Source organism: Hyperolius riggenbachi, chromosome 7 (assembly GCF_040937935.1).
Source record: "Hyperolius riggenbachi isolate aHypRig1 chromosome 7, aHypRig1.pri, whole genome shotgun sequence".
Classification (NCBI taxonomy): Eukaryota; Metazoa; Chordata; class Amphibia; order Anura; family Hyperoliidae; genus Hyperolius; species Hyperolius riggenbachi.
The window spans coordinates 114,928,872-114,956,678 of NC_090652.1; the positions used below are offsets into that span (position 1 = coordinate 114,928,872).

Genomic DNA, 27,807 nt, shown 5'->3' on the forward strand with positions numbered 1-27,807 from the left:
TCTTTTCTACTGACTTCAGAACGCTCAGTGAATTAACATTTTGTGGAGATGCCCTGCCAGTACTAAAAATGTGATCACGTGATTCATTTTAGAAAGTTAATCAGGGTGAGGAAAGATTTTACAATGGGTAAACACTGATAAAATAATTCATAAACCAATTAATCTAAAAAAATAAGCAGTTTTATTAATTATGTTTTTTTATTACATTTTCCTGTCTTATATTATTCTGACCAGTTCCTTTTAAAGAGCCGAATATGAAACCGACATCAGCATATGTCTGGTGCCTGTAACAAGCTTGATCCAAACCTGCAGTCCCCTGCCACAAGGCTTGTATGTAATTTAATATTAGCATGCTGTAAAGCCAAGATCAGAGTGACAGACCCAGAGAATAAAAAAAATATATATATTGTTGACTGTTTCTGTGTTTTATTATTAAAATAAAAATCTCTTTCTGAAATGTATAAGCATCTCAGAAATCAGCTTTACATGTCTGGAGTCTTCCATTAAGTCACCCATTCACTTTTTGTGCAGAATTACTTAGATTTAAATCAAACTTTCAACAACAAAAAAACAAAACCCTCTGGGGGATGCTTACCTCGGAAGGGGAAAGCCTCTGGATCATAACGAGGCTTCCCCCATCCTCCTCCATCCCAGCAAACCAACGCTGCGACCCCCCCGAACAGCGGTGAGGTAAAGATTTACCTACTGCAATCAAGCACAGTAGCGGCTCTTCATTCAGGTCTAAGGCAAAAACAGCCGAGCACGATCGTATCTGCTCTACTGCACAGACACGAGACCATTGCACCTGCGCAGCAGAGCTGATCTATCAGGCTCGGCTATTTCCGCCTTGGCCCGAACGAAAAGCCGCTACTGCGCTGGATCGCGGTAGGTAAATATTGCTGTGCCTGCGCAGTAATCGTCAGGCTTTGTCAAAGAAGTTTTGGGGAAGCCAGCACTGGATTCCCCCAAGCTACAGAGAATGGGGAAGCCTCATTTGGACTCTGAGGCTTCCCCCTTCCGAGGGATCTCCAAGAGCGATATTTTTTTGTTACAGGTTCTCTTTAACAACAGATAAGCAAAAAAACTGCAGCCAAAGTGAAAAAAAAAGTTACCCAGGGCAACCAATCAGTCTTTAAAGAGACTTAGAGATGAAAAAATTAAAATAATCGATCCTTACCCCCGGGGCTTCCTCCCACCCCATAAAAACGTGCGAGTCCCTCGCCCTCCTCCTGCGGTCTGCCATTCAGCCATAATCAGCTCTGGTACCAGGGTCAGTCGCGTCAGTCCGTGTCTACTACGCATGTGCAGTATGTCCGCTCCTGAGCGGAAGACCCAGACTGTTCCCGACGGAGCCTGGTACCAGGGCTGATCGGGGCTGAACAGCAGAGCGCGGGAGGATGGTGAGGGACTCAAGTATTTATGGGGCTGGAGGAAGCCCCGGGGGTAAGTATAGATTATTGCTATTTTTTCATCTCAGAGTCTCAACCACCCTGGCGTTCTATTAGAACGGCCAGGGTGGCAGCGCAGCACATTTAAAAAAAACATTTTTTTTTTTGTTAAATCATGTAGCTAGCCTAGCGCTAGCTACATGATAGCCGCTGTGCAGCGGCATCCCCCCGCCCCTTCCGATCGCCGGAGGCTATCAGAGCAAACAAGAAATCCTGTTCAGAACGGGATTTCCCGTTTGGCTTCCCCCGTCGCCATGGCGACGATCGGGATGACGTCATCCACGTCATGGCGTCAGAGGGAGTCCCGATCCATCCCTTAGTTCTGCCTGGCGTTGATTGGCCAGGCTGCGCAGGGGTCTGGGGGAGGGGGGGCCTGTAACGCGGTGAGTAGCGGCGCATCGACGCCGATCGATAACAACACCAGCTAGCAAAGTGCTAGCTGCGTGTTTTTTAAAAAATTGTGAAAATCGGCCCAGGGCCTGAGCAATCCAGCACGGCGGTCATGGACAAGCTGAGCTCGTCCATACCGCTAAGCTGGTTTTAAGCCTCCGCCCGCACCCTCATCCTTTAGATTGAAAGCTCAAAAGGGCAGGGCTCTCTCAACCTTTTGTGTCTCAGAATTTCATTATTCATTTTGGGTCTTTTATTTGTTATACACTTAATTTTTCATGTTACATTTGCCCGTTCTTGGCAACTGCCCCACTTTTGCTGTAGTTTTCTGTGCATTTATTGAACATTAGCCTGTTTCTCAGTGCTGGTCTCTTCACATTCTAGACCCACCGTGGACCAAAGGCCTTGGATAATCAACAGGTAAAGACTGGGTTTATGCAGATGTTTAAACAAGAAAACCCACCTTGTTTGGAATCAGATGATAACAGCTTTGCTGTACCAAAGTCTGTAATTCGAATATGCATGTCTTCACTAAGTAAAATGTTTTCAGGTTTTAGGTCTCTGAAATAAACAAAAGCCAAAAAAGTTATGGTTACCAATAATGGAGTCTCAATTTTCTCTAGAACATAAAAGTGTATTTACCGTCTATTACCCAGCAAAAGAAAAAAAGTTTTCCTCTTTCCAATTCAACCAGCTGAAACCTGTTGAAATTTGACCATAGCACGGTCTGATCTGCAGCTCTGCTCAATCGATTTGCTAAATCCCACATTAACCACTTCCCTACTGATGAGTCACTTTTTTTGCATGTTTTATTCTGTATAGTCTAATCGCAAGTAAAATGTGCTCTCTTGGGAATTGTCTTGTCCATAGATAAAGGGAGCCTGTAGTGTAGCTTCATTGCTTAATCACTACTTAACCTCTTCCCTTCTGATGAGTCACATGTCTTTCTCTATGTATAGAGACTAGATGAACACACAGGGCAACTGTCTTGACTCTGCACACCCAGAGCAGGCAGCATGACTCATCAAAGGGAGTTGTCAGAATCTTTCTACATAATTCTCAGCTGGCTGGTTTGAGAAGAACAACATGACTAAAGTACTGTTGCTGTGTATTACATTGTAATAAAGACTTTTTTCAGAACAACAACTGAAGTTTAACTACTCCAGTACTGGAAACAATATATGACTTTTTTCTTTGCCATTAATGCTCTATTTCATAGCTGTACTACACATACAATGCATTATCTCGTAAGTTTATTTTCATTTCAGATTCTCTTTAACCACTTCACAACGGAGGGGTTTTACCCCTGAAGCACCAGCGCAATTTGTACATTGCAGCGCTGCTTCCATTCATTTTTTACTGTGATATGATTGGTTATTGGGGACTGGGGTCCCCATAACCAATCATTGCACTGCAGAGCGGGGGTGTGTGCGCGCGCGCGCGGGTCGCGGGGGCGCGCGATCGCGCGCTACACGTTTGTTTACATTAATGTGTTATCAATGGAGACTGCTTCTGTTTGAAGCAGCCTCCATTGTGTCCGCAATCGGCGCGTCTAATTGGATTTAGGAACGCTTGTTCCTAACATCCAATTAGTCACCTGCTGTGCTGGCTGGCTGGAGTGTGCGCGCGAGGTCCCCGCCCACTCCCAGCCAGTAAACAAATAAGTGCGCCTTTCTCCGTCCCTGGGGGTGAAGCAGTGCGCAGAGGGACGGAGAAATTTAGCACTGGGGGGTCAAGTGGTTAAAGACTGCAGAACTGTTTTCAAGCAATATGGATTACATTTATCATCTTACTTCACGTCTGTAAGCATTCTTCAGTTCCTGTAAACGGCCCATCTTTTCATCAGACTATTTTAGTTGTACACAGAGGAAGGGATTTCTCTCACCTGTGAATAATTCCATTCTTGTGTAGATATTCTAACGCACACAGAATCTCAGCAGTGTAAAACCTCGTGCACGGTTCATCGAATGAGCCAATCTTCCTTATGTACTTCAGTAGTTCACCATTCTTAGCGTAACTGAGGCCAAAATCTGCAGCAGCGGTTAAGAATCCACATTTACTAAACAGAATAACAAATGTAACGTGTCATTCATATTGCTGTCCCATAGAGTAGACTGTCTAGCCCATGAAAAGCTATTAAAGGGAACCAAGCACCATTTTTAGCATCCAGGGTATTTCAATCACACATTTTATACGCATGCCAACATTATGGCTCGTTAATGAGAAAAAAAAAAAAAAAAAAAACTTTAATTCTACCTCTTTTTACATTTAAAAGTTTAGTAGAGGGTATTACTAGCCCACTTCCTCCTACTTCCATGGTCTGCCAGAACGCAGACCTTTCAGGCAGATAAGGACTGCTCTAATTATTTTATTTTACACATTAACAAGAGCAAAAGAAAAAAAACTTTTGATTAACGGGGAGTGGAGATATTGCACACAGTATTCAAAGTTTACAGAAGTCACAGATGCTATCTTCACACCTTCCCTGTGGATAAATAATGGCCAGCTAGAAAGGGAGGAGGAACATGGCAGCTTCGGTAGCTATTAGAACCCAGGAAACAAAAGTAGAGCTTTGTACCTTTTAATGGCCTTATGTCCCCTAGACGCCAATCAGTTTCTCCTTTTCCTGCTACTGGTTAGAACAAAAAGAGCTCAAATACATGCCACAATTGAAAAAGGACAATTCTCAAGGTAATCATGTAGTCATATTGTTTATAAGAAATAACTGATACTGAACTATACAAGTTTAAAAATCTATTGTGTAGATCAGGGGTGCCCAGTGGGTAGATAGCGAAGGACTTCATAGTAGATCCCGAACACACTACCAAATGCATCTAGCCAGACGGATTTAATATCACTAGGGTCAAAGTTGCTTACTGTGAACAAATTGTGGTCTTAATACTACCGAACATCTACTTCCTGTGAAGTACAAGCCTGTTTTCTCCCGTACAAAAACACACGTTCCACAGGCATGCAAGGATGATGGGAAGGTCTGGCATCCAGCTCAAGTGTCACATGGTCACACCTTATTGACCTGCCTTTTGGGCGCATAAAAAATAAAATAAAAAAAAAGTATTCTGTATGCTACTTTGCTTCTATACACTGTTTTTATTCACTAATCAAATCTGATTGCTATTAGAACTTCCTTTGTTCAATTTTGGGCTTAGTTGGGTTGTAAGTTAGCAATGTTATACATAGTATTGGTGAATTCGGGAATTATGCCGAACACCTCACTTCAGCACCCAAGTTAGTGGACAGGGAGGTCACATTTTACCCCATCACACCCCAAATAAGGCAATACACGATGCATGGGGTTATTCGTGTTAAATGATGCTTAACAGCAGTATGTCTCATCACATTCTTATAAATGCAATTTTGTTTTTTCTTAAAGGACAACTGAATTTAGAAGATTATGGAGGCTGTCATGTTTATTTCCTTTTAAGCAATACCAGTTGCCTGGCAGCCCTGCTGGTCTGTTTGGCTGCAGAAGTGTCTGAATAACACGCATGCAGCTAATCTGTCAGATATTACAATGTCAGAAACACCTGATCTGCTGAATGCTTGTTCCGGGTCTATGGCTAAAAGTATAAGAGGCAGAGGGTCAGCAGGGCTGCCAGGCAACTGGTATTGCTTAAAAGGAAATAAACACAGCAGCCTTCATATGCCTCTCTCTTCAGTTGTCCTTTAAACAAACAACTAAATAAGTCCTCGCTCCCCTTTCCTATACAGTATATACCCCCCCCCCCCCCCAAAAAAAAAACCCCCACATATGGCTATTAATACAGCATGTTCCTGAGGATTGTTATTGAGCATATTATATACTGAAAATCTTAAACTATACAGTGTACTTTAACATGTTTCTACCCAATTTGATAAGCACGATCTTTAAGGATACATAGTTTATCACCATCTTGAAATGTGAAGTAGAGCTTGATAAAAAACGGGTGGTCCAGGCGGGACATGACATCTTTCTCACGCATCACATACTGTGCCTTATTCTCCTTTAGAATATGAAGCTTTTGTAGAATTTTAACTGATAGGAAAAAAAGAAAGGATGAGAGTAGAAAACAAAACCACAGGAACTGGATCCATTATAATCTAACAATCATAAAATATATAAAAAAAATATTCATATTTTATATAATATATATATATATATATATATATATATATATATATATATATATACATACACACACACATACATACATTATATATATATATATATATATATATATATATATATATATATATATATATATATATATATATATATATATATATATATATATATATAATCTTATTTTTATTATTTTTTTATTATTAAATATGAAACATTTTAAATAAACTTTTACTTTTTTTTTGTTACTCCAGAAGATATTTAGTTTGCCACTAGACTGGAGGGTTCCATTACAATAGTAGTAAATACTGTAGGTCTAACATTACTAGAGGAAAGTCCTCTGACTTGACACAGGTCCTAGTTCTAGGAAGAACTTGACGTTGCTTCTTGTATGAACTTGCAAAGCTTACCCAACAGACCAGCAGGTGGAGCTCTAGGCAAATGTTATTCATATTTCATCTGTGATCTAAGTAGTGCAGGTTCAAGGACCTTTTTAGCACTTTTTTTTAGATTTGAAGTGTACATCATTTTTATTAAAGAGAACCTGTACTGAGTAAAATTATTTAAAATAAACACATGAGGTAACTTCAAAAGAACATTACAGTTACCTTGCCATCAGTTCCTCTCAGAAGCTCACCATTCTCTTCTGACAGTGATCCCTTCCAGTTCTGACAACATTTTGTCAGAACTGAAATATATCAGTTGCTGTCAGTTACAGCTGAGTGGACAACTGATGTGTCCATGTTTCCCTATGGCTCAAGTGGACAATGTTACAGTTTAACTGTGTGCTGACCAGGAAGCTGTTATGGGGTAATGGCCATTTTCAAAAAGGAGGACGGAGAATTCTATTGATCACAGTGGACAAACAGGATGCAGGGGAGGAAAAATAGATTGAGGAGTACACTATACAGGAGGCATGTATGACTTGTGTATGTTTATTTTGACTTAATGTTCAGTTCAGGTTTTCTTTAAAGGTTCCATGTTTGGTCTCCCGCTATGTGATAGTGACCCTATCCAGCAAACAAGTTCATACAGCAGAAATCTGATTAAGAATTGATCAAGTTTCCACACCTGCTAGCTTTATACTGAAAGATGCCGTTACAAAGATATGGGGGCGTCAATCTTCTCTTACCCCACCTGATCAATGAAGATTCCCACCACGCCCAAATTACGGTTACAAACAATAAACTACAAAAATGATCAGAAGTTTATCAATCAGTAAGTCAAACGAGGGCCAAAGTTCACAGCCACAGGAAAAAGCATTTGCCTATTGCAAAAACTAAAGCTGCCTTTGCTTGGCCGTGCCAAAGCTCCTCAGGAGGTGAGGAATGCCGGATCATCTCAGCTGAGTGCAGGCCAAGAGCATTCTTCTCCTCCTTGTGCAATGCACATAGTCGCTTTCTCCCGCTCAGTAGGGTAGCGACGCATCTGTACAACACTCAGCTGCAAACTGTTGCCCAAGGGATTGCGCTTAATCCCTGCTGGCAACAATACATTTTGCAGGTCTACAACTTTATTCTTAAGAAAATCTAAAGCAAGCCTGAAGAGACCTAAAATAGAATAGTTAGATACTCACCTATGGAGAGGGAAGGCTCTGGATGCTATGGGGGCCTTCCCGGTCCTCTGACCCTGTCCTTGTTCCTCCGCTGTCTCCTGTTCAAACCTGTCGCCTTTGGGAAGCACTCACTCTCCTGAGTGTTTCCGAAGACTGGCACATCTGTACTGCGCATGCACAAGCCCGGACGTGCACGCCTCACATGCGCAGTGCAGATCTGCCTGGCTTTGAAAGTACTCAGGAACACTAGTCCTTCCAAAGGCTGCCTCAGGAGAGCCAAAGCCGTATTTAATATTTCCTAGTAAAGAAAGAAAAATCCCTAAACATGGAAAAATGAGTATATTTTTTAAAACTAAACCCAACAGCACGTAAATTAGATAACAATCACAGTCCATTTGCTTTAACCTCCCTGGCAGTATGATTATTTCCGGATTTTAGGGTCTAAAAGCAGTGCAGCCTGCAGCAGGTCTGCACTGACCTTCCTGGGATCTGACGCTGCAGCTCTCCCTCCATCCTCTGGGTGGCACTGTGACCCTATAGTGAGATTGCCAGCTGTCGTCATGATGGCAGACGGCGATCTCACCAGAAGGATGCAAAGCCTCTGAGGAAAGGAATGAGAATGGCTGCCAGCATCTGGATCCTGGGGGAGGGGAGTTAAAACACCTGCTATGCTACGTTCTACATTAACCTCGTGGCAGCTACCGTGAGTCAGGCTCGGAGTTACCGCTCCTGGCTGCTTTTTTCCACCCAGAGCCTGACTCAGGGATACATCCAGTGAGGTTAAAATATGTAAACATCTCTGTACCTATCCACACACTCGAGAGTGAATGAACACCCAAAAGGAGAGAACGTCTTTATAAAGTAAAAGTTAGCATTCACTCAGATCTAAGCAACAAGCAATATTATTCTCACATATGCCCCTCAACTTTTTGTTATTGTATCTTATTAGAATTAGAAGATCTGATGTCATTATGCTGCATTAACATTAAATACATTATGATGGAAACAGGAAATGTTGAAAAAAAGAATATAAAAATATACTTACTGGCATAGTCTCTTCCTGTTACTATCTCTTTAGCCAAAACAACCTACAAAATAAACAAGCAACTTTAGTTTTTGATAAATGATAGGCCAAGATAGCATCTTTATGCAATAGTGTAAATAGATAGGGGCGATTCATAAAGCATTACCGCATTCGGTAATGCAGAAAACAGCGGACTTTACTGAGCACTTAGGAAAATGTCAATTCATAAAGGCTGTTAACGCATGAAATGACTGAGCAGTGAGGTAATTGTGTGGCAAATACCTCAACACGTCAGTAAAAGGTCAATTCATGAAGATTAGAATAGGCGGTAAAAGCACAAAACAATACAGACTGCTTTAACCACTTCAGCCTACAGTGTTGTTTCACCTTATGCTGGGAATACACGGTGCATTTTCGCCGCTCGATTGAGCCATTTAGATGGCTCGATTGATCATTTCCGACATGTGCGATCACCCGCCCGATCGATTCCGCACTCAATGCCACGTGGGGACAATGGAAAAAGATAAGAAAAACAAGCAGAAGATAAGAGAATCACCTGCGGTATTGAGCGGAGAATCGATCGGGCGGCAGAATTGAGCGGCGAAAACGTACCGTGTATTCCCAGCATTATCCATCCGAGCAACTTTCACCTCCCATTCATTCGCCAATAACTTTATCGCTACTTATCACACCGAAATTATCTATATCTTGTTTTTTTCCGCCACCATTTAGGCTTTCTCTGGGTGGTCCATTTTGCTAAGAATGATTTTACTCTAAATCCATTTTAACAGGAAGATTAAAAAAGAAATGGAAAAAATTCATTATTTCTCAGTTTTTGGCCATTATAGTTTGAAATTAATACATGCTACCGTAATTAACCACCCTGGCGTTCTATTAAGATCGGCTAAGTTGGCTGCATGAAAGCCCACTAGAGGGCGCTCCGGAGTCGTTCTTCTGATCGCCTCCGGCGGCCAAAAGTAACAACGGAAGGCCGCAATGAGCGGCCTTCCGTGTTTTGCTTACTTCGTCGCCATGGCGACGAGTGGAGTGACGTCATGGACGTCAGCCGACGTCCTGACGTCAGCCGCCTCCGATCCAGCCCTTAGCGCTGGCCGGAACTATTTGTTCCGGCTGCGCAGGGCTCAGGCGGCTAGGGGGACCCTCTTTCGCCGCTGCTCGCGGCGGATCGCCGCAGAGTGGCGGCGATCAGGCAGCACACGCGGCTGGCAAAGTGCCGGCTGCGTGTGCTGCACTTTATTTGATCCAAATCGGCCCAGCAGGGCCTGAGCGGCACCCTCTGGCGGTAATTGGCGAGCTGAGCTCGTCCATACCGCTAAGGTGGTTAAAACCCATGTATTTTATTTGCCCATTTGTCCCGGTTATTACAGCGTTTAAATTAGTTTAGGTTCCCTTTAAGAAGGAGAGGTAGTGTTTGTCTTACTTTTCCTGAAGAACTAGGCCAGTGTTGACCGCAAACGAGTTTATTCAAGTATTAAAATAGACAACATTTTCCGGGATCTTACCAGCTTCTTTAGGCCAATCTGACCACAGTGCCTTGCAGTTTTGAGAGTGAGCCAAAGGAGTGAGGACACGCTAGGTCGAGCCTGGGAAAGACTTTTTATATATGCGCATAGAAAAGTTTTGCAGATTTGCAAGTCTTTAAGGCTCATACACACATCAGACTATAGTCTTTGGAAAATGAAAGATCACAGACCAATCTTACCACCCTTCATGTAGTATGAGAGCATTTCTACACTGTCTCACTGTCTATTCTATGGAGCTGAACTCCCCATCAGATAAAATCTTTGCAAGATGCTGCACACACAGATGCTGTACAGACACAAAAGATCAGTATCTGCAAAAGATCTGTTCCTGCCAAAAATCCATTCCTGCAAATTGCAATGATAGTCTATGAGATCTGCAGATCATCATACACACATGATTTAACTGACATTCATCTGCAAATTAGATCCACCAGGATGGATTTTCAGATCTGCGGATGATTGCTTGATCTGCAGATGAATGTCAGTTAAATCATGTGTGTATGATGATCTGCAGATCTCATCATATATTTTACAACCAAAAAAATTGATGTAGCAATTGCAGAGTGTGGGAGGTAAGGGACTATTTATCAGTACAAAAAAATATTCTCTGGAAATTTTTATTTCCAGATGTAATTTTACTATTTGGCCACAAGATGCCCTCGGAGCTTACTACGCAAGCAGAAGTAAACCGTGGATGGGGCAGAAGTAGGATTTATGAAAGACAGAGCTTTTCTCACTAACGGTGTCGGTCTTTCATACGGAGACTTACATCAATGAATGGGAACGGTGTTCCCATTCATTGATCTCCGGGATAACAGAAGGTGGCAGGAACACGCGCGATCGCACGCCTGGCTCAGCAGCAGGGCAAGCTATCTGGACAGATATATCTGTCCAGATACACCCAAGTGGTTTAAGTGGTGATAAGATTGCAAAGTCTATGCAGGACTGTGCTGGGAAGGGTGACTCACAAGCAGAAGCAGTGAGATATCCCTCCAGGCAGCATCAGAGAGATAAGATCAAAATGGCTTCTCCAGGAACAAGCAGGCAGCCAGTGAAGTCATGCATGAGTCACATCATCTGATCTGCATACTTATGGGCCAGTGATTCAGTACCAAAACAGCAGGCAGGCAAGTAGCATTTTTTTATATTAAAGGAAACCTAAACTGAGAAGAATATGGATTTTTCCTTTTAAAATAATACCAGTTGCCTGACTCCTGTTGATCCTGTGTCTCTAATACTTTTAGCCACAGCCCCTCAACTAGCATGCAGAGTAGGTGCTCTGACTAAAGTCAGACTGGATTAGCTGCTTGCCTGTTTCAGGTGAGAGAGCCAGATACAACTGCAACAAAGATCAGCAGGATGCCAGGCAACTGGTATTGTTTAAAAGGAAACATCCATATCCCTCTCAGTTAAGGTTCCATTTAAAGATGGGGGCATCTATCCTTCAAACTACAGGTTTCTGTCCAAATGGGCAATGAAGTCCAGGCAAGCCCTCAGTATGCCATACACTTGCCACTGCACCAATGAGCAGATGGGATAACATAGCAGTGGTAAAAGTGACAATTCCAGACATCCTTTAAAACTTTGGAGACCTGGCAATGGTCCCTTGATTTTCTTTAAATCAGCCAAGCAAGGGAGATGATAATGTTACATGCTAACTATTCTTACATTGTCTTCAGTTAATCTTCCATTCAAAGACACACACCCACAGGAGTCCTGAGCTGACTCATAATGCAGGAATTGGTGAGTCATAAGCTGCTTTTTTCTTTTTTTTCTAAATTAGGATGGAGACTCTTCCTAAGAAAGTTTTCTACTTTTCTGATGGCTCAGCTACACAGTAATAAAACTTTTTTTTTTGAAAATGTGTGTAATAGTATGGTTGAGAGGCATTTCTCTGCCACAACCCATGGCAAAATTGCGCAAAGGTGGATCAGCGCATCACCAGGCCGCCTCCGAATGGCCACCAATCAGAGGTGCGCTGAGCCCCCCCAAGGAACTACAAACGCACCTTGAAACCAAACAGAAGCTCTGCATAAACATCAATAAGCAATGCTATTACATGGGAGCAGCTGACCAAAGTTACTTACATTTGTACATGGCGAGGAAAGGAACAGCGCTACTTAAAAACAGATTGCATCCTTATGACTACTTGCTTGAGAGTGCAAGCCCCACTAGTGGGATAAAATACACACCCAGCATTCAAATAAAATGCACCTGTCTACCACTGGAGGATGTTGGTTTCCGTAATTGCTTGCATGCAACTTATTAGGTACTCGTCCCTCCCACTGCGAAGAAGTCATCCCCCATGATGTGCTGATCCACCTTAGAGCACAATTTAGAATTTTTATTTGGTAGCGCACCCAAGCACTTTAGGGAAATGGAAGATAATAAATAGGGTTCCTTTTAAAGAGTTTCCCACGAAAAAGGTAAGTTTAGCAGTTTTCAAAAATGGTTCATTTCAAGCAGCATTGGCCTACTGTATACCTGAAGAATGTGCAATGCATTGTTAAACAAAAGGATTCTATATAGTCTGACATCAGTGAGGAACTTACCGTAGAGAAGGACCCTTCACCTAGGATTTTGCCGAACTTGAAGTCTTGGGGCCCTTTCTTTCGAGGCTGTTGTGCTTGTTGTTGGCCAGTGTTTTGCTCTGTATCGGAATTAGGCCTAAAGTCTGTGGTCTTTGAATCGCTTGTAGAACCAGCTTGGCTGCTGCAGTTCGCTAGGGCTTGTGGAGAGCTGGAGTCCGAGTTTATTACTAATGAAGGAGATGGGCAGGAGTACATGACCACATTGGACTGAATAGGCATAGCATCATACTAAAATGAAAAAAAAAAAAAAGAAAGACAAATTGTCAATCCAGCAACCAACATATTAAAAAATACGACATTATGAATTTTATGGAAGACAATGTACTTTTACTGTATTTTCAGGCACTCACATTTGTAACCAAAAGTTCTACAGGCACATGTACTCTCCCGAGGAAGCGGGCCAAGACCCATGCAACGTCTTGTCTACTGTGCATGAATAAACATTACCGTTTCCATTAAATAATGGTTTGTCCTTCTGAGAAGGTAAGATGTTACACTTCTCAAATATACAACATCTAGTAGTATAATAATATCATCAAGGGCCCCTCCACCAGTGTTTTTTAATGTATTACCACTGCAATTTAGAAGTATTGTAACCAACAACTGCCTTTGTGACCATATACCAGTCGTGCCACTATAAACCACCGATTCACTGCTGTCTTTTGGTCAGCCAGGAATTGGGTCGCCAGAGCTACAGGAAGTCCACACAGAAGTGAATGCTCAATGCCCATTTATTTAATCTCACTCACCTGCTGCAACTCATTCCAGGAGGCTTCACAAGGTTACCTTATTACTTTCACTTTACAGGTTCAGCGTCCCTCACATGTCAGGATGACAATGGAGCACTGGTCAGGCAGAAGACCTCAGCATGTGCTGGCACTCTTCCAGCTGTCTCATCAGTGCTGACAAGAACTCATCACTAGGGAGATGCTGTCATAGCTACTCATCAACCTGACTGGCTATGTATGTTAACATATACCCTTAGGGTCTGAGCCCACTAACGCAGTTGTGTCCGCTTTTCAGCATCTGTAACATTGATGTGTTGCTGAAAAGCGGGCACAACTGCGCACAACTGCGTTAGTGGGCTCAGGCCCTAACAGTCAGGTCTTCTGGTGGCTGCCTGAGGCTTCAAACAATCTCACTGCAGAAAATCAGCTGAGACTTGTCTAATCGCTTAAAGGGCATCTCAATGAATGCTCATTGGATTAGATTCTCAATAATAATAAGATTTTTTATTTATACCTTTTTTTCCCACCTTCACAAAAAATCAGCGGCAAAACATTTAACCTCCTTAGCAGTAACCTCCTTAGTAGCAACTACATACACTGACAGCTTTAATCATAAACCATGGATACGCAATACACCACATAGCCAATATAAAAAGAATACACAACTGTACAGATCCAGAGGACTACATAACCCAATCCCAGATACTCACCGACAAATTCAAAGCACGCAAATATCTCCACAAACTAATAAAAACCGCCAAAATCAAAGCCACCAATCCTCCAACCAAACCCAAAACCAACGTAACTACACCCCAAGACAGTGCCCCCCCCCCCAATTTATTACCAAGTTCAGTACACAACACAGCACAACAAATCCTCAAAAATAGATGGGAGATCCTGCACCAGGATCCCTATCTACAACCTCTCTTGCCCAGAACTCAGTCTAACATTTAGACGAGCACCAAACCTCAAAAATATATTAGCCCCTAGTCGCTTACATACTAGTGAAATATCAGAATCCACTTCTAAAAACCCAGAACTGCCAGGATCCCACCCATGTAAAAGCAAAAAATGTCAAGCTTGCCAATTTATCTGTACCACAGACACCCATAGATCTAACATGACCAATAAAACATACACCATTAATAGCCACATAACTGTACATTAAAAAATGTCATTTATGTTATTTCCTGTCCTTGCGGATCCCAATATGTGGGCCGCACTACTCAGTTGGTGCGTGAAAGGGTCGGACAGCACAAAAGGAATATTCTGAAAAACCATCCACTACACAGCCTTTCACGACACTTCACCTTTCACCATCACAGTAACCCCGCTCTGTTCACCGTTACTCTAATTGAACAAATCACCAATGCATGCCAAGATACCTTTGAACAATTAAAGAAACAAGAGATTTAGAAAACTTTAACTCCAGCTAGCCTAAATGAGCAGCTGGAGAAAATTTACTAATACTACAACTATTACAGTACTAATCATTTTCATCGGTCCTCTCTTTTATCCCTGTTTTCCTGTTCTCATATAATGGATTGAGAACTCATTAACTTGATTTTTTTTATGTCTCCTTTTTAAGTTTTTTTTATATCCTGTCTCCTTATAAGCATGTGTGGATCATTCAATTCCCTCCCCCCTTTAACAACCCCCCCCTCCCCCCCCCCACTAAACCTGAACCCCCCCCCCCCAAAAAAAAAATCCCTCCCTTTTTCCCTTTTCCCCTCCCTTTTCCAAACCCCCCCCTACTGTACAAGGTTCCTTTTAGAGGCCTGTGAGAAGGAAATCAAATAATTGTGTACAATTTATCAGATACTGTCCACAAGCATGATCTTTCATCTCACATTTTCAACTCCAGAAATATATGTGTGTTGTTTTTTAAATGCTTTTAGCATGGTATTTATGTGTATTTTTAAGTGCAACCTTTTTTTGAAATGTATCCGCTTATGCTTCCAATTGCCTATACAAGTTCTGTATATGTTTAACCAGGATGAACTAGATAAGTTGAATCAATACCCGATGTGCCAGAATATTTAAAGTGCCTGAACGCGACACATAGCATTTCGGTTACCATGGCTGTCACGGACGGTTGCGTGGCCGCAGACGCGTCCTTGAACCGCCCGTGAAGAAATGCGATCGCAATCGATTTTCTGCATCGATTGCGATTAAGATCGATAGAATCTGGATTGGTTGTGTTAGCATTAGCTTAACTGCAGGATGGCTCTTTTAATTTGCTAATGAACAGGAACAAACTCTTGTGTTCAAGAGACTAGTGTTTATTTTTAATACCTGGGGACACAGGACGCTGCACTCTGGCAGAACTTCAGATAGGTGTCAACTGCTCCTCCATTTTGTGAGCCAGCAAAGGACACTTCCTTCACAGCAAGAGGTCTATTCAAAACCTGCTTTCCCACAGACTCCCTGGCACCGATGGGGGCAGATTTGACTGCATGTGTTGTATGATTTCTTGTCTGTTATATGGAGACCGTATATAGCACAGCTATAAAATTCATATAGTCTAATTCGATAAAATCTGCCCAATGTGCTGATATAAAATTCATCGCAATAGCCCGTCCGGTTATTGATGTATGACCCTTCTCAGGAACTGGACCTGCTGCCCTAGTCACGTCTGATGTCATATTAATCGGTATTTTCTGACAATTATGAATCTATCCACCTAAATATGACATGTATAGTTTATGAGTTATGGCATTTTATAAGTTAAAACCTAAAATCTCTCTCAGGGGGAATGAACTGTCATTGGTGGGCAATGCAGAGGGGGCAGGCATTGCCACACCCCCAAACCAGCTTCATCAAAAGCACATTGCTAGCAGGCGGACTCCAGTCCTCCCCTGTGTACCATCACCTGATCAAGCCAGCCAGAGGACCATGTGGCTGGCGGCCATTTTTTCTGAACTAAAACAAAGGACATTTTCCATGTGCTCCGATTTTCCCAGAAAGGACATATTTACATGAACCGAAGTATTTTCTTCCCTTTTATTTTCATACTGGCTATTAATGTTTCTATAATTGTTGATTAATGATTTTCTGTATATATTATTTATATTGCATTTTAATAAAACGACGCTAGAACGTCATTTTGTTTATTCCACTAACCTATTATTCAGCCACGCAGAAACCGAACCCGGGTCTCTGAAGAGACACTACTATTGTGCTAGCCAGACAGAATAGAGTTTGTTTAACCGTTTTTATTTGCAGGTCTAGACTTAGCCAGTCAGTTGGCTCCTCTGTCCCATGGTAACAGAGGTGGTGGCAGTTATACCCTGAATAGTGTGTAATTTGTAATTACCGTAACTAACAGGCTCCCTTCTAGTCGGTCTGCTGCCAAAATGCCAGTGGTTTCTGCGCACAGAGTGCGACCACAGCTTGCATGGTCTGTGTGCTGAAACCAATTGGAAGGCATTTTGCGGTCCAGCCACTAGGGGCACTGTGACAATGGCAACTGACTATTAATCAGTCTTTTTCCTAAATAAGGCTTATAGTAACTTTTTCTAAAAACACTAGACAGTATAACATACTTTATTTCCCAAAAAACAGCACAATGAACACTTTTGACAAGCACAATTTATATTTCCTAGGTTGCTATGGCAACCCACAATCTTGTTCCCTAAGAACCTCGGTTCGTTCATTCACTAGTCACATTTAGGAGTACTAGTCCCCTTAACTTTCCTAGTAGCGCAACGCACTACGTTACTGTGCCAAAATTTAATCCAATCATGATTAGAGAGCGCTATTGTACTATGGGCGCATCGGCCAAAACCAAAGATGGTGGCGCCAATACTTCCAGCGGATGAGCACACGCGGAGCCGGAGATAGGTGCATCTGCCCATCCAGCACTGCCCACAACCTTATTTCCAGCCCAATAGACACTACGCAGGTGTGCGACATCACTGAACGCGCCGCCTGCTTATATACCGTAACTTAAACCTGGCGCTTTTTTTTACATCATAGGGTGTACTATCTCTGATAGGCTAATTGAAACAAATTAATCAATTAGGTATACGATATCAAGTACAGGCGAACGGCAGCTCGGCATAGAGGCACTAAGCTCACTGATCCTGGTCACAAGGTAAGAACCCCTGCCCAAACGATTAACTACACCCAGCACAGATTGCACTGTGCACCAAATGGCTTATCAAACTGTGATACCTTGTTGTGACAACTACTGCCCGACACTGGATTATGGACACTATCACTTATATTTTTATTCATGCCTGGATTTTTATTCAGGCTTGGGCTTATACCACAAATACTAACAGAGTCAATCTGTTTACTACATGAGAGGCCACTGTAGGCACAGTAACTATATATTGCCATATGTTGCCCTGCCTTTATTTCTTAGTATTTTTTTAGTTTTTATATTATATCATTACCCGGTCTTTAATCACCTGAGTATAAAGTTGATTTTGAATTTATGGAAAAGACAATGTTTGTTGATCTAAAAATATTATAAGATGTTAGAGTGACAACATATTGTAACCAGGATACTTCGTTGCACTGTCTCTTCTGTTCCATAGTGTTATACTCCTATCTATAGCCTGATGAAGTGGGTTGAGCTCATGAAACGCGTTGCAATCAATTAGAGTATGTGAATAAAAATTTTTGTATGTTGAAAAAAAATAAATCGACATTATCTTGTGTCTACATTGGGGAGGTAGGTCCACCACCTGCCTCCCTACACTACTGGCGCCCCTGTAACCTTGCTTACAATTTGAGTCCACCCTGGTGGAGGGGATTTGGCTCCCTTTTTCCGATCTACAGAGAGCGACTTCTTAATCCTGAGTGGTGACAGGTCTAATCTCCCCACCTGCCTATACAGTGGTTACCTGGCAGGTAACCCAGACTTGCGAGTATAATTCTTACAATCCACAACATTACTTTAACCTTCCAGTACATACTGCACTACATCGGGCTCTCTGTGTCTCCCTTCCCTATTTATCCTTAGCAGTAAGGTAACCCTGAGTCAGGCTCGGGATGGAAATCCGCAGCTCAGAGCAGTAACCTCGAGCTGGATCCATAGGTGTGTAATGTGCAGGGCTGCCATAGATCTATCTAGTGGTGAGATTTTTAGGGTTTAAAAGCTTGTTAAAACATTGCACTGCCTTCAGACAATACAATCTGGAAATAATCATACCGCCACAGAGGTTAAAATGTACCTGTAAGGAAAAATGTTCCCTATTTAATGCCTGCAACTTTCCCAATCAAATTGATGGGAAGTATCCCATCATTTCATAATTTCCAACATGTCAGATCTGCTTCTGATTGGGAAAGGGATTCATTTTCTGCAGTTTGGATCTCCAAATCGGCATAGGTATTAGTATTCTGTTGGTGAGTTGGGCGCAGGGCAAACCCAACGACTGCTCCCCCGCTGCGGCTGCCGCTAAAATCCCTGGCAGCGTTAAATACTATTTCCCCTCCAAGTCGTCGTAACTCAGAGGGAGGTGTAATTCGGGGTCGGGACCTGAATTACCCTTATGCGCCCCGCACAGTATAACATTGCCGCTATGGCTGAGTGCCGAAACCACCTGCTTTGTCAAAATTGACCCCTTTCTTGATCGGATATGCTGGAAATTATCGGAGGTGAAATTTCCTATCCATCTGGTGGGAAAATTGCATGGTGTGTACCAGGCATAAGATACTTACCTCAGTTAGAGCAAGCCTCTGGATAATCCAGAAACATCACCCTCAACAGGACAAGAACTCGACAAGAGATGTACATCACCATACTCCAGTCCGTTACTCCCAGTGTCCTCCTGCATTCCCCATGAATAAATAAAAAGCAGTGGCAGCATGTCTCACCTAATCCATCGGCTCCAGCAGGGATCAGAGATCTCTCCCTCACTGCTGATGACGCAATCAGCAGAAGCCGGCACTAGGGGAGCCATAAGGGAGAGGAGAGGTCTCTGATCACCACTGGAGCCGAGGGATTAGGCGAGACATGCTGCCGCTGCTTTCTATTTATTAATGGGGAGCGCAGGAGGACATGAGGAGTGGAAGACACATTGGGGAGAGTGGAGGAGACACATGGGGGGCAGTGGGGGACACATGGGAAGAACATCTACAAGATGCTCGTCCCACCTATTTGAATGATTCTAGAGAGGACCAGAGAGACAAATTATGTGCAGTACAGCAGCAAAGACAATTGTGTTTTAAAGATGGAATATGTTGGTGCTTTATAAATAAATAATAATAGAAAGACAATGGAAACTGCCCTCTGCCCATTCAGCACAGGAGGGAATCTGCATTAACGAAAGTCTGATTGGTTCATTGAAACTCTATCCATGATACAGTGTGTTCAGTAATAGTCTTTCACAGCATAGTATGATGGTACCTACACACTGCATTGTGCATTTATCAGAGAAAGTACACAATTTGAGCATACTTCTATGTACTGTATGCATCACATTGCACTTGTAACATGGGCTAGGACTTTTCAACACCTTTGCAATCACATATTTCGAGATGTGCAATGCAGCCTGCATAGTGTGAAAGTACTCCAAGCAGTTGAAAGATGGTATTTGCAAAAAGCAATATAACTGGGGGCATATATTTTACCCTTGCACATCCTGGGCTTTACCACCTGTCTTCCTGTTGGGGGATCTTGAAAAACCCTACTAAATTAACTACCAGTAATTCAAAAGATTAGTACAGCATCACTCAAGACAAGAAAACTAGACCAGCGAGGCACACATTTTATTTCAGATTAGCAGTACTGGCCCTGCTTTAGAGACCAGTCACGACTGCTATTACTATAATCCCATAAGAAGTTCTATTTAAGCAATCACTAGCTTTAGGACCCCAGTACTAAGTTTTCTCAGAAAAGAAGATTATTCGGAACCTGAAGAGGTGTTATGGCCATAAGCCCCACCTGTCCTCAGACACTACACTTTTTTTTTGTAAACAAACCAGTGAGACAATTCTACAAATAGCCCTAATCCTTAATAGGAATTTCCTGAAATGCCAGTCTTATTTTGTGTTTAACCTCTACCCTAAGGCTGCTTTCACAGTGGGACGTTAAAGTCCCACATTACAGCAGCCTTTAACACAGCCCAACTCACAGCAATGATAAATCAATGGGCTGGTCACAGTGCCCACGTTGCGTTGGGAGTATAACGCAGCACGTTAAATGAAAGTGCAGCATGCTGTGCGTTATACTCATATTTCCCTGCATTAGACTGTGTGCACATGCTCAATGTTTTTTTTTTTTTTTTATTTAAATGTGCCGCATGCGCCGTTTTCGTTCGATCAGTATGCGTCAAAAAGTATGCATCAAGTACGCATCAAGAGACGCATAACGCAATTCAATGTAACGTCCAACTTCCTTAACGTCGCATCAAACGCAACGTCTTAGTGTGAAGGAGCCCTAAAACAGGTTATTTCCTCCTAAAAACAACAGCAATTTTCAGTTATCTCGCATCCCACATTCATTTGACAATAACTTAGCGCTACTTATCACACAGAAGTGATCTATATAATTTCTTTTGCCTCAAATTAGGCTTTCTTTAGGTGGTACTTTTTGCAAAAAAAAAATAATATATATTGTATATGTATTTTAAAGGGAATAAGAATACAAAATTGAAAAAATTCATTATTTCTCAGTATTCAGCCATTATATAGTTTTAAAATGAAATGTGCTACTGTAGATAAAATCCACACATTTTATCTTCCATTTGTCCCAGTTATTAAAAAAACACTTAAAGAAACTTCGTAACAAAAATTGCATCCTGTTTTTTATCATCCTACAAGTTCCAAAAGCTATTCTAATGTGTTCTGGCTAACTGCAGCACTTTCTGCTATCACAGTCTCTGTAATAAATCAATGTATCTTTCCCCTGTCAGACTTGTCGGCCTGTGTCTGGAAGGCTGCCAAGTTCTTCAGTGTTGTGGTTCTGCTATGAATTCCCCCTTTCAGGCCCCTCTATGCACACTGCCTGTGTATTATTTAGATTAGAGCAGCTTCTCTCTTCTCTCTTATCTTTTACAAGCTGGATAAATCGTCCTCTGAGCTGGCTGGGCTTTCACATACAAGGGCAAAGCTGTTTGCAGGAGAAAAACAAGCAGCCTGAAACTTCAGTGCATTAGAACTGCAGGGGGAAAGAAACACACAATGATCTCTTGAGATTCAAAAGGAAGGGTGTATACAGCCTGCTTGTGTATGGATGTATTTTCTATGTGTGGACATACTGTACATCAACCTACTTCCTGTTTTGGTGGCAATTTTGTTTGTTTATAAACAAACTTTTTAAAACTGTTTTTAACCACTTTTAATGCGGCGAGGAGCGGTGAAATTGTGACAGAGGGTAATAGGAGATGTCCCCTAACGCACTGGTATGTTTACTTTTGTGCGATTTTAACAATACAGATTCTCTTGAAATTATGTCCCTAGTACAATGTATGCTGGCAATATTTTATTTGGAAATAAAGGTGTATTTTTTTTCTGTGTTGCACTTCTGTATTGTAGATCAATAATTACAAACCCGTGACTGCAAAAATAACAGTAACATACCCACATAACATACATACTGTATAAAAAAGTCCATAAGGTAACAATTTTTTTAGTGTTGTCCCTTTTTTTGTCACAGGTAGTATCACAGCTATCAGAATCTTCCTGAAAAAATTAGGCAGTGTCAGCTACAATCAAACTAATCTGTCAGTGCTCCCTCATAATCGTATAAACAGAGTGTCCCCTAAATATAAAAGACAGTACCTTCCCAAATCATAACTAACCAGAAAGATCAGGGTAATACTAGGTCACCTCTGTATCCTCAGAGCCAATGTGCTGACAACAGCACTGCATGTTAATCAGGCTAGCACACTCTTTACATAGTTATAGAGTTATTTGGTTTGGAAAAAGACATGTTATAGACGTTATAGAAATCCCTTCTGATTTTAGTTCACCCTGAAATCGGAAGGGTTTTCAAGTCTCATAATTCAATTAAAATTCTGTTTAGAGAGGGACAGGAGCAATGGTAAGTAGAAACCTCCCTATGAATTTGTTTGTGTTCCTCGGAGATCCTTTGTATTTTTTCTTCTCTTGGGCTATATACAGCAAACTGGTACGTAACAGTAAGTACTGAGGGACCAAAACCAGGCCCCATCTGAGCCATAGCTTGGGCTCCACAGTATTAAACAATCACAAACATAGCATAAAATTAACAGCTAAAACCATTTGTGTGGTTTCAGCAGCACTGGAAGGGTTAACACTCAAGCTTTTCATTTAGCTGTATATTCATAAGCTTGCCATTGCCAGCCAGCATTATCAGATTGTGTGTAAAGTGTACTACAAGGTGTATACAAAGTAGAAACATTTTTACTACATCCAAGGGGGAGCAGAGAACTTTATTTTCTTTGTTTGCTCACAAATTACAAGTCTTAAGGTGCCCATACATCTGTCGACTTGGCGGCCGATCGACCATCCAATTCAATAATTATTATCGAATCAGATAAAAAAAAACAAAAAACATTGCAGCCAAGTGCCCGATCGACGATGTGACCAATTTTGGGCTGAGCGTGACGACTGGTGACAGCGTGACATGCTGCAAGATGTGGGGCAGTCTGGGTCATTCGGGTGCACGGCGGTAATGGCAAGCAATATCAGGACGTGCAATAACCCCCCCCCCCCCCATGGTCAATGTGCCCCTCTGGTGCCCAGTACAGTATAAATTACCTGTCCGTCACTGACTTTGAGCTCCTTCCATACATGCGCCCCACGTGAGTGCTGAACTAACATGGCCATACACCCACGTGTATGCAGACAACCACATGGGGCACCTGTATGGACAGAGGACAGAGCCAATGGCGGACACGGACTGGTAATGTATACTGTACTGGTCACTAGAAAACCAGTTTTGTTGCTAGTGTTCAAATTTTAACAATTCTGTAATTGAAAACATTTGCTGAAGAATTTCAAGAGTAACTGTCGGGCATAAAATCAATTCCTTATTTTTATCTGGTAAACAAGTAATAAGGATGCTCAACAATCACTCTTATTTTTCTTCTCCATAAAACATAATTCCCCAGTTTCCATGGTTCTTATTTGGTACATCTGCCGCACAAAAGGAAGTTGCAGGGCATGCTGGGTTTTCTTTTTTCTTCTTTACTTTCCCCTCAGACTTAACTAATGCAACCTGATTGGCTGAAGCCTCTTTACCTCCTGTTTCCCCACCCACACCTCTGTTCCTCTCTGATTGGCCAATATTTCTCAGTGCACTTTCAACTGCAGACCTTGGTGGGAGTGTCTGAATATTGGGAGGGGGGTAGGCAATGAAACAGACAGAGAAAGGGAGGAAATTATGACAGGATTGGCTTCAAGATAGACTCAGACAAAATGTAAAATCCTACAAAGGATACTATAGAAAAATCACTAAAATCAAGATGTGGAAAGTGCAATACAGAAGTTATGTAAGTAGAGCACGTATTTATCTACTTCTATATACAGGTCCTTCTAAAAATAAAATTAGCATATTGTGCTAAAGTTCATTATTTTCTGTAATGTACTGATAAACAAAATACACACAACTGAAGTAGTTCAAGCCTTTTATAGTTTTAACCAGTTCACCCCCAAGGGTTTTTATCCTAACGGACCAGAGCAATTTTCAGTTGTCAGCGCTCCTCCCTTTTATTCCCTAATAACTTTATTACTACTTATCACAAGAAAATGATCTATACCTCGTTTTTTTCGCCACCAATTAGGCTTTCTGTGGATAGTACATTTTGCTAAGAATTTTTTTATTCTAAATGCATTTTAATGAGAAAAACAGAAAAAAAAAGAAAAAAAATCATTATTTCTCAGTGTTCAGCCTTTATAGTTTTAAAATTAAACATTCTCCTGTGGATAAAACAAACACGTTTTATTTGCCCAGTGGTCCCGATAATTAAACCGTTTAGATTATGTCCCTACCACAATGTATGGCGACAGTATATTATTTTGAAATATAAGTGGTTATTTTTCTGTTTGTTCTGGCCATAATTACAAGCCCCTATGTAATAAATTAAAATTAATTTTCCCCCATAAAATATAGAATAAAAAAAGCTGAGTCCCTAAGGCAACTATTTTTTTTTTTTTTACAAGTGTTTTATTTGGGGGGGAGGGTTGGAAGTGTAATTTTATTAATGATGTGTATATACTTGAAAATGTATGTATTTTGTAAGTGTAATATACTTTTTGGCCACAAGATGGCGCTGGTGAACACTCATAGGACGTGTTCACTTTTTTTTTTTTTTTTTTTTTTTTTTTACACACTTTATTAAACTGTTACATTTCCTGTTTATGTGAATGGACGTAGCCGCTGTTCGCGGTCACGTCCATTCACTCCAGGCACTGCGATTGGGTAGAGGACTGTTCAGTCCTCTTCCCCAATCGCCCAGCACGGGATCCCGACGGTAATGGCGGCGGTAGCGGCGGACACACGGCGGTAGCAGCGGCGGGAATGCGCGACGTATTAAAACGTCATGTTGCTGTTAATAGCGGTAAGCATGACGTTTTAATACGTTAGGATGGCGGTAAATGGTTAATATTGATGATTTTGGCATACAGCTCATGAAAACCCAAAATTCCTATCTCAAAAAATTAGCATATTTCATCCGACCAATAAAAGAAAAGTGTTTTTAAAACAAAAAAAGTCAACCTTCAAATAATTATGTTCAGTTATGCACTCAATACTTGGTCGGGAATCCTTTTGCAGAAATGACTGCTTCAATGCGGCATGGCATGGAGGCAATCAGCCTGTGGCACTGCTCAGGTGTTATGGAGGCCCAGGATGCTTCGATAGTGGCCTTAAAGAGACTCCGTAACAAAAATTGCATCCTGTTTTTTATCATCCTACAAGTTCCAAAAGCTATTCTAATGTGTTCTGGCTAACTGCAGCACGTTCTACTATCACCATCTCTGTAATAAATCAACTTATCTCTCTCTTGTCAGACTTGTCAGCCTGTGTCTGGAAGGCTGCCAAGTTCTTCAGTGTTGTGGTTCTGCTATGAACTCCCCCATCCAGGCCCCTCTCTGCACACTGCCTGTGTGATATTTAGATTAGTGCAGCTTCTCTCTGTTCTATTATCTTTTACAAGATGGATAAATCCTCCTCTGAGCTGGCTGGGCTTTCACATACTGAGGAATTACATACAGGCACAGCTGTCTGCACTCTGCAGGAAGAAACAGCCTGACACTTCAGTGGAAGATAGCTGCAGGGGGAAAGAAACACACAAATGATCTCTTGAGATTCAAAAGGATGGCTGTATACAGCCTGCTTGTGTATGGATGTATTTTCTATGTGTGGACATACTGTACATCAACCTACTTCCTGTTTTGGTGGCCATTTTGTTTGTTTATAAACAAACTTTTTAAAACTGTTTTTAACCACTTTTAATGCGGCGGGGAGCGGCGAAATTGTGACAGAGGGTAATAGGAGATGTCCCCTAACGCACTGGTATGTTTACTTTTGTGCGATTTTAACAATACAGATTCTCTTTAAAGAGTAACTGTCAGGCTGCAAAAGCCAATTTAAACCTCTATTCTCCTGTGTTAAACAGTTTAGAAGGAAGCCAAAAAGGCAATACTGCAGTTAAAAATCTCTCTTACTTTTGATGTGTGCTGAACAGCAAGGCTGCTATTCCCAAGCTCTTAAAAGGATGAGAGGCCGCATAACATACTGCAAAGCATTCTGGGGCTACTTCTCCCCACCTTGGGTCCTCCCCTCGGCTACTAGTGAGAAGTTACAGGCTCATATTACAGCAGCTTGTAATGCAGCCCAGCTCACAGCACTGAAAAAAAAAAATCACAGGGCAGAGTATACTGCATGAGTCCGCTATTGTTCCTAGCCACATGGCTAATTAATATTCACTGCACAGTAGTGCTGTCCATTACGATCTTTTTTGTGAGTGGAATAATCAGGAAGCAGGGAGGACATGACGACACAATTGGCTTCATAGGAGACAGACAAACATGGAACCTGCCATGAGCTGTCAGGAGCATCATTCTCTGCAAATACTATATAAAGATTCTGTGAAATCCAAACGTGGACAGTGAAATGCTTATGTAATGTAAGTACAGCCAATATTTAGCTACTGATATATGTGTTTTTTTTCTCTGAGACCTTATAACTAACAGCTCCTCTTTAAACTCATCCAGAGTGTTGGGTCTTGTGTCTCTCAACTTTCTCTTCACAATATCCCACAGATTCTCTATGGGGTTCAGGTGAGGAGAGTTGGCAGGCCAATTGAGCACAGTAATACCATGGTCAGTAAACCATTTACCAGTGGTTTTGGCACTGTGAGCAGGTGCCAGGTCGTGATGAAAAATGAAATCTTCATCTCCATAAAGCTTTTCAGCAGATGGAAGCATGAAGTGCTCACAAAATCTCCTGATAGCTAGCTGCATTAAACCTGCCCTTCATAAAACACAGTGGACCAATACCAGCAGCTGACATGGCAACCAGACCATCACTGACTGTGGGTACTTGACACTGGACTTCCTCCAGACTCTGGCACCTTGATTTCCGAATGACATGCAAAAGTTGCTTTCATCTGAAAAAAGTACTTTGGACCACTGAGCAACAGTCCAGCGCTGCTTCTCTGTAGCCCAGGTCAGGCGCTTCTGCCGCTGTTTCTGGTTCAAAAGTGGCTTGACTGGGGTATGCGGCACCTGTAGCCCATTTCCTGCATATGCCTGTACACGGTGGCTCTGGATGTTTCTACTCCAGACTCAGTCCACTGCTTCCGCAGGTCCCCCAAGGTCTGGAATCGGTACTTCTCCACAATCTTCCTCTGGGTCCGGTCACCTCTTCTCGTTGTGCAGTGTTTTCTGCCACACTTTTTCCTTCCCACAGACTTCCCACTGAGGTGCCTTGATACAGCACTCTGGGAACAGCCTATTCTTTAAGAAATGTCTTTCTGTGTCTTACCCTCTTGCTTGAGGGTGTCAATGATGGCCTTCTGGACAGCAGTCGGTTCGGCAGTCTTACCCATGATTGCGGTTTTGAGTAATGAACCAGGCTGGGAGTTTTTAAAAGCCTCAGGAATCTTTTGCAGGTGTTTAGAGTTAATTAGTTGATTCAGATAATTAGGTTAATAGTTCGTTTAGAGAACCTTTTCATGATGTGCTAATTTTTTGAGATAGGAATTTTGGGTTTTCATGAGCTGTATGCCATAATCATCAATACTAAAACAATAAAAGGCTTGAACTACTTCAGCTGTGTGTAATGAATCTAAAATATATGAAATATATGTTTATCAGTACATTACAGAAAATAATGAACTTTATCACAATATGCTAATTTTTTGAGAAGGACCTGGATGTGTGTTTTTTCGGAGATAGTATGGCTGACAGCTCCACTTTAAAGGACAGCTGAGGTGACGTGACATGATGATAGACATGTGTATGTACA

The 27,807-nt window shown here is 41.8% G+C and overlaps 1 protein-coding gene across 2 annotated transcripts in view; it reads right to left on the bottom strand.

Annotated features, from left to right (window-relative positions):
* PDPK1 (3-phosphoinositide dependent protein kinase 1) overlaps positions 1-27,807 on the bottom strand; it is a 116,242-nt gene that overhangs the window by 25,165 nt on the left and 63,270 nt on the right. For both annotated transcript variants that reach the window (XM_068244546.1, XM_068244544.1), the window contains exons 2-6: positions 12,634-12,900; positions 8,559-8,601; positions 5,734-5,871; positions 3,724-3,868; positions 2,302-2,399 (exon numbers count right to left, since the gene is read on the bottom strand). In XM_068244546.1, the coding sequence (XP_068100647.1) occupies positions 2,302-2,399; positions 3,724-3,868; positions 5,734-5,871; positions 8,559-8,601; positions 12,634-12,891 (682 nt within the window). In that variant the 5' untranslated portion in view covers positions 12,892-12,900. The remainder of the gene's footprint in view (positions 1-2,301; positions 2,400-3,723; positions 3,869-5,733; positions 5,872-8,558; positions 8,602-12,633; positions 12,901-27,807) is intronic.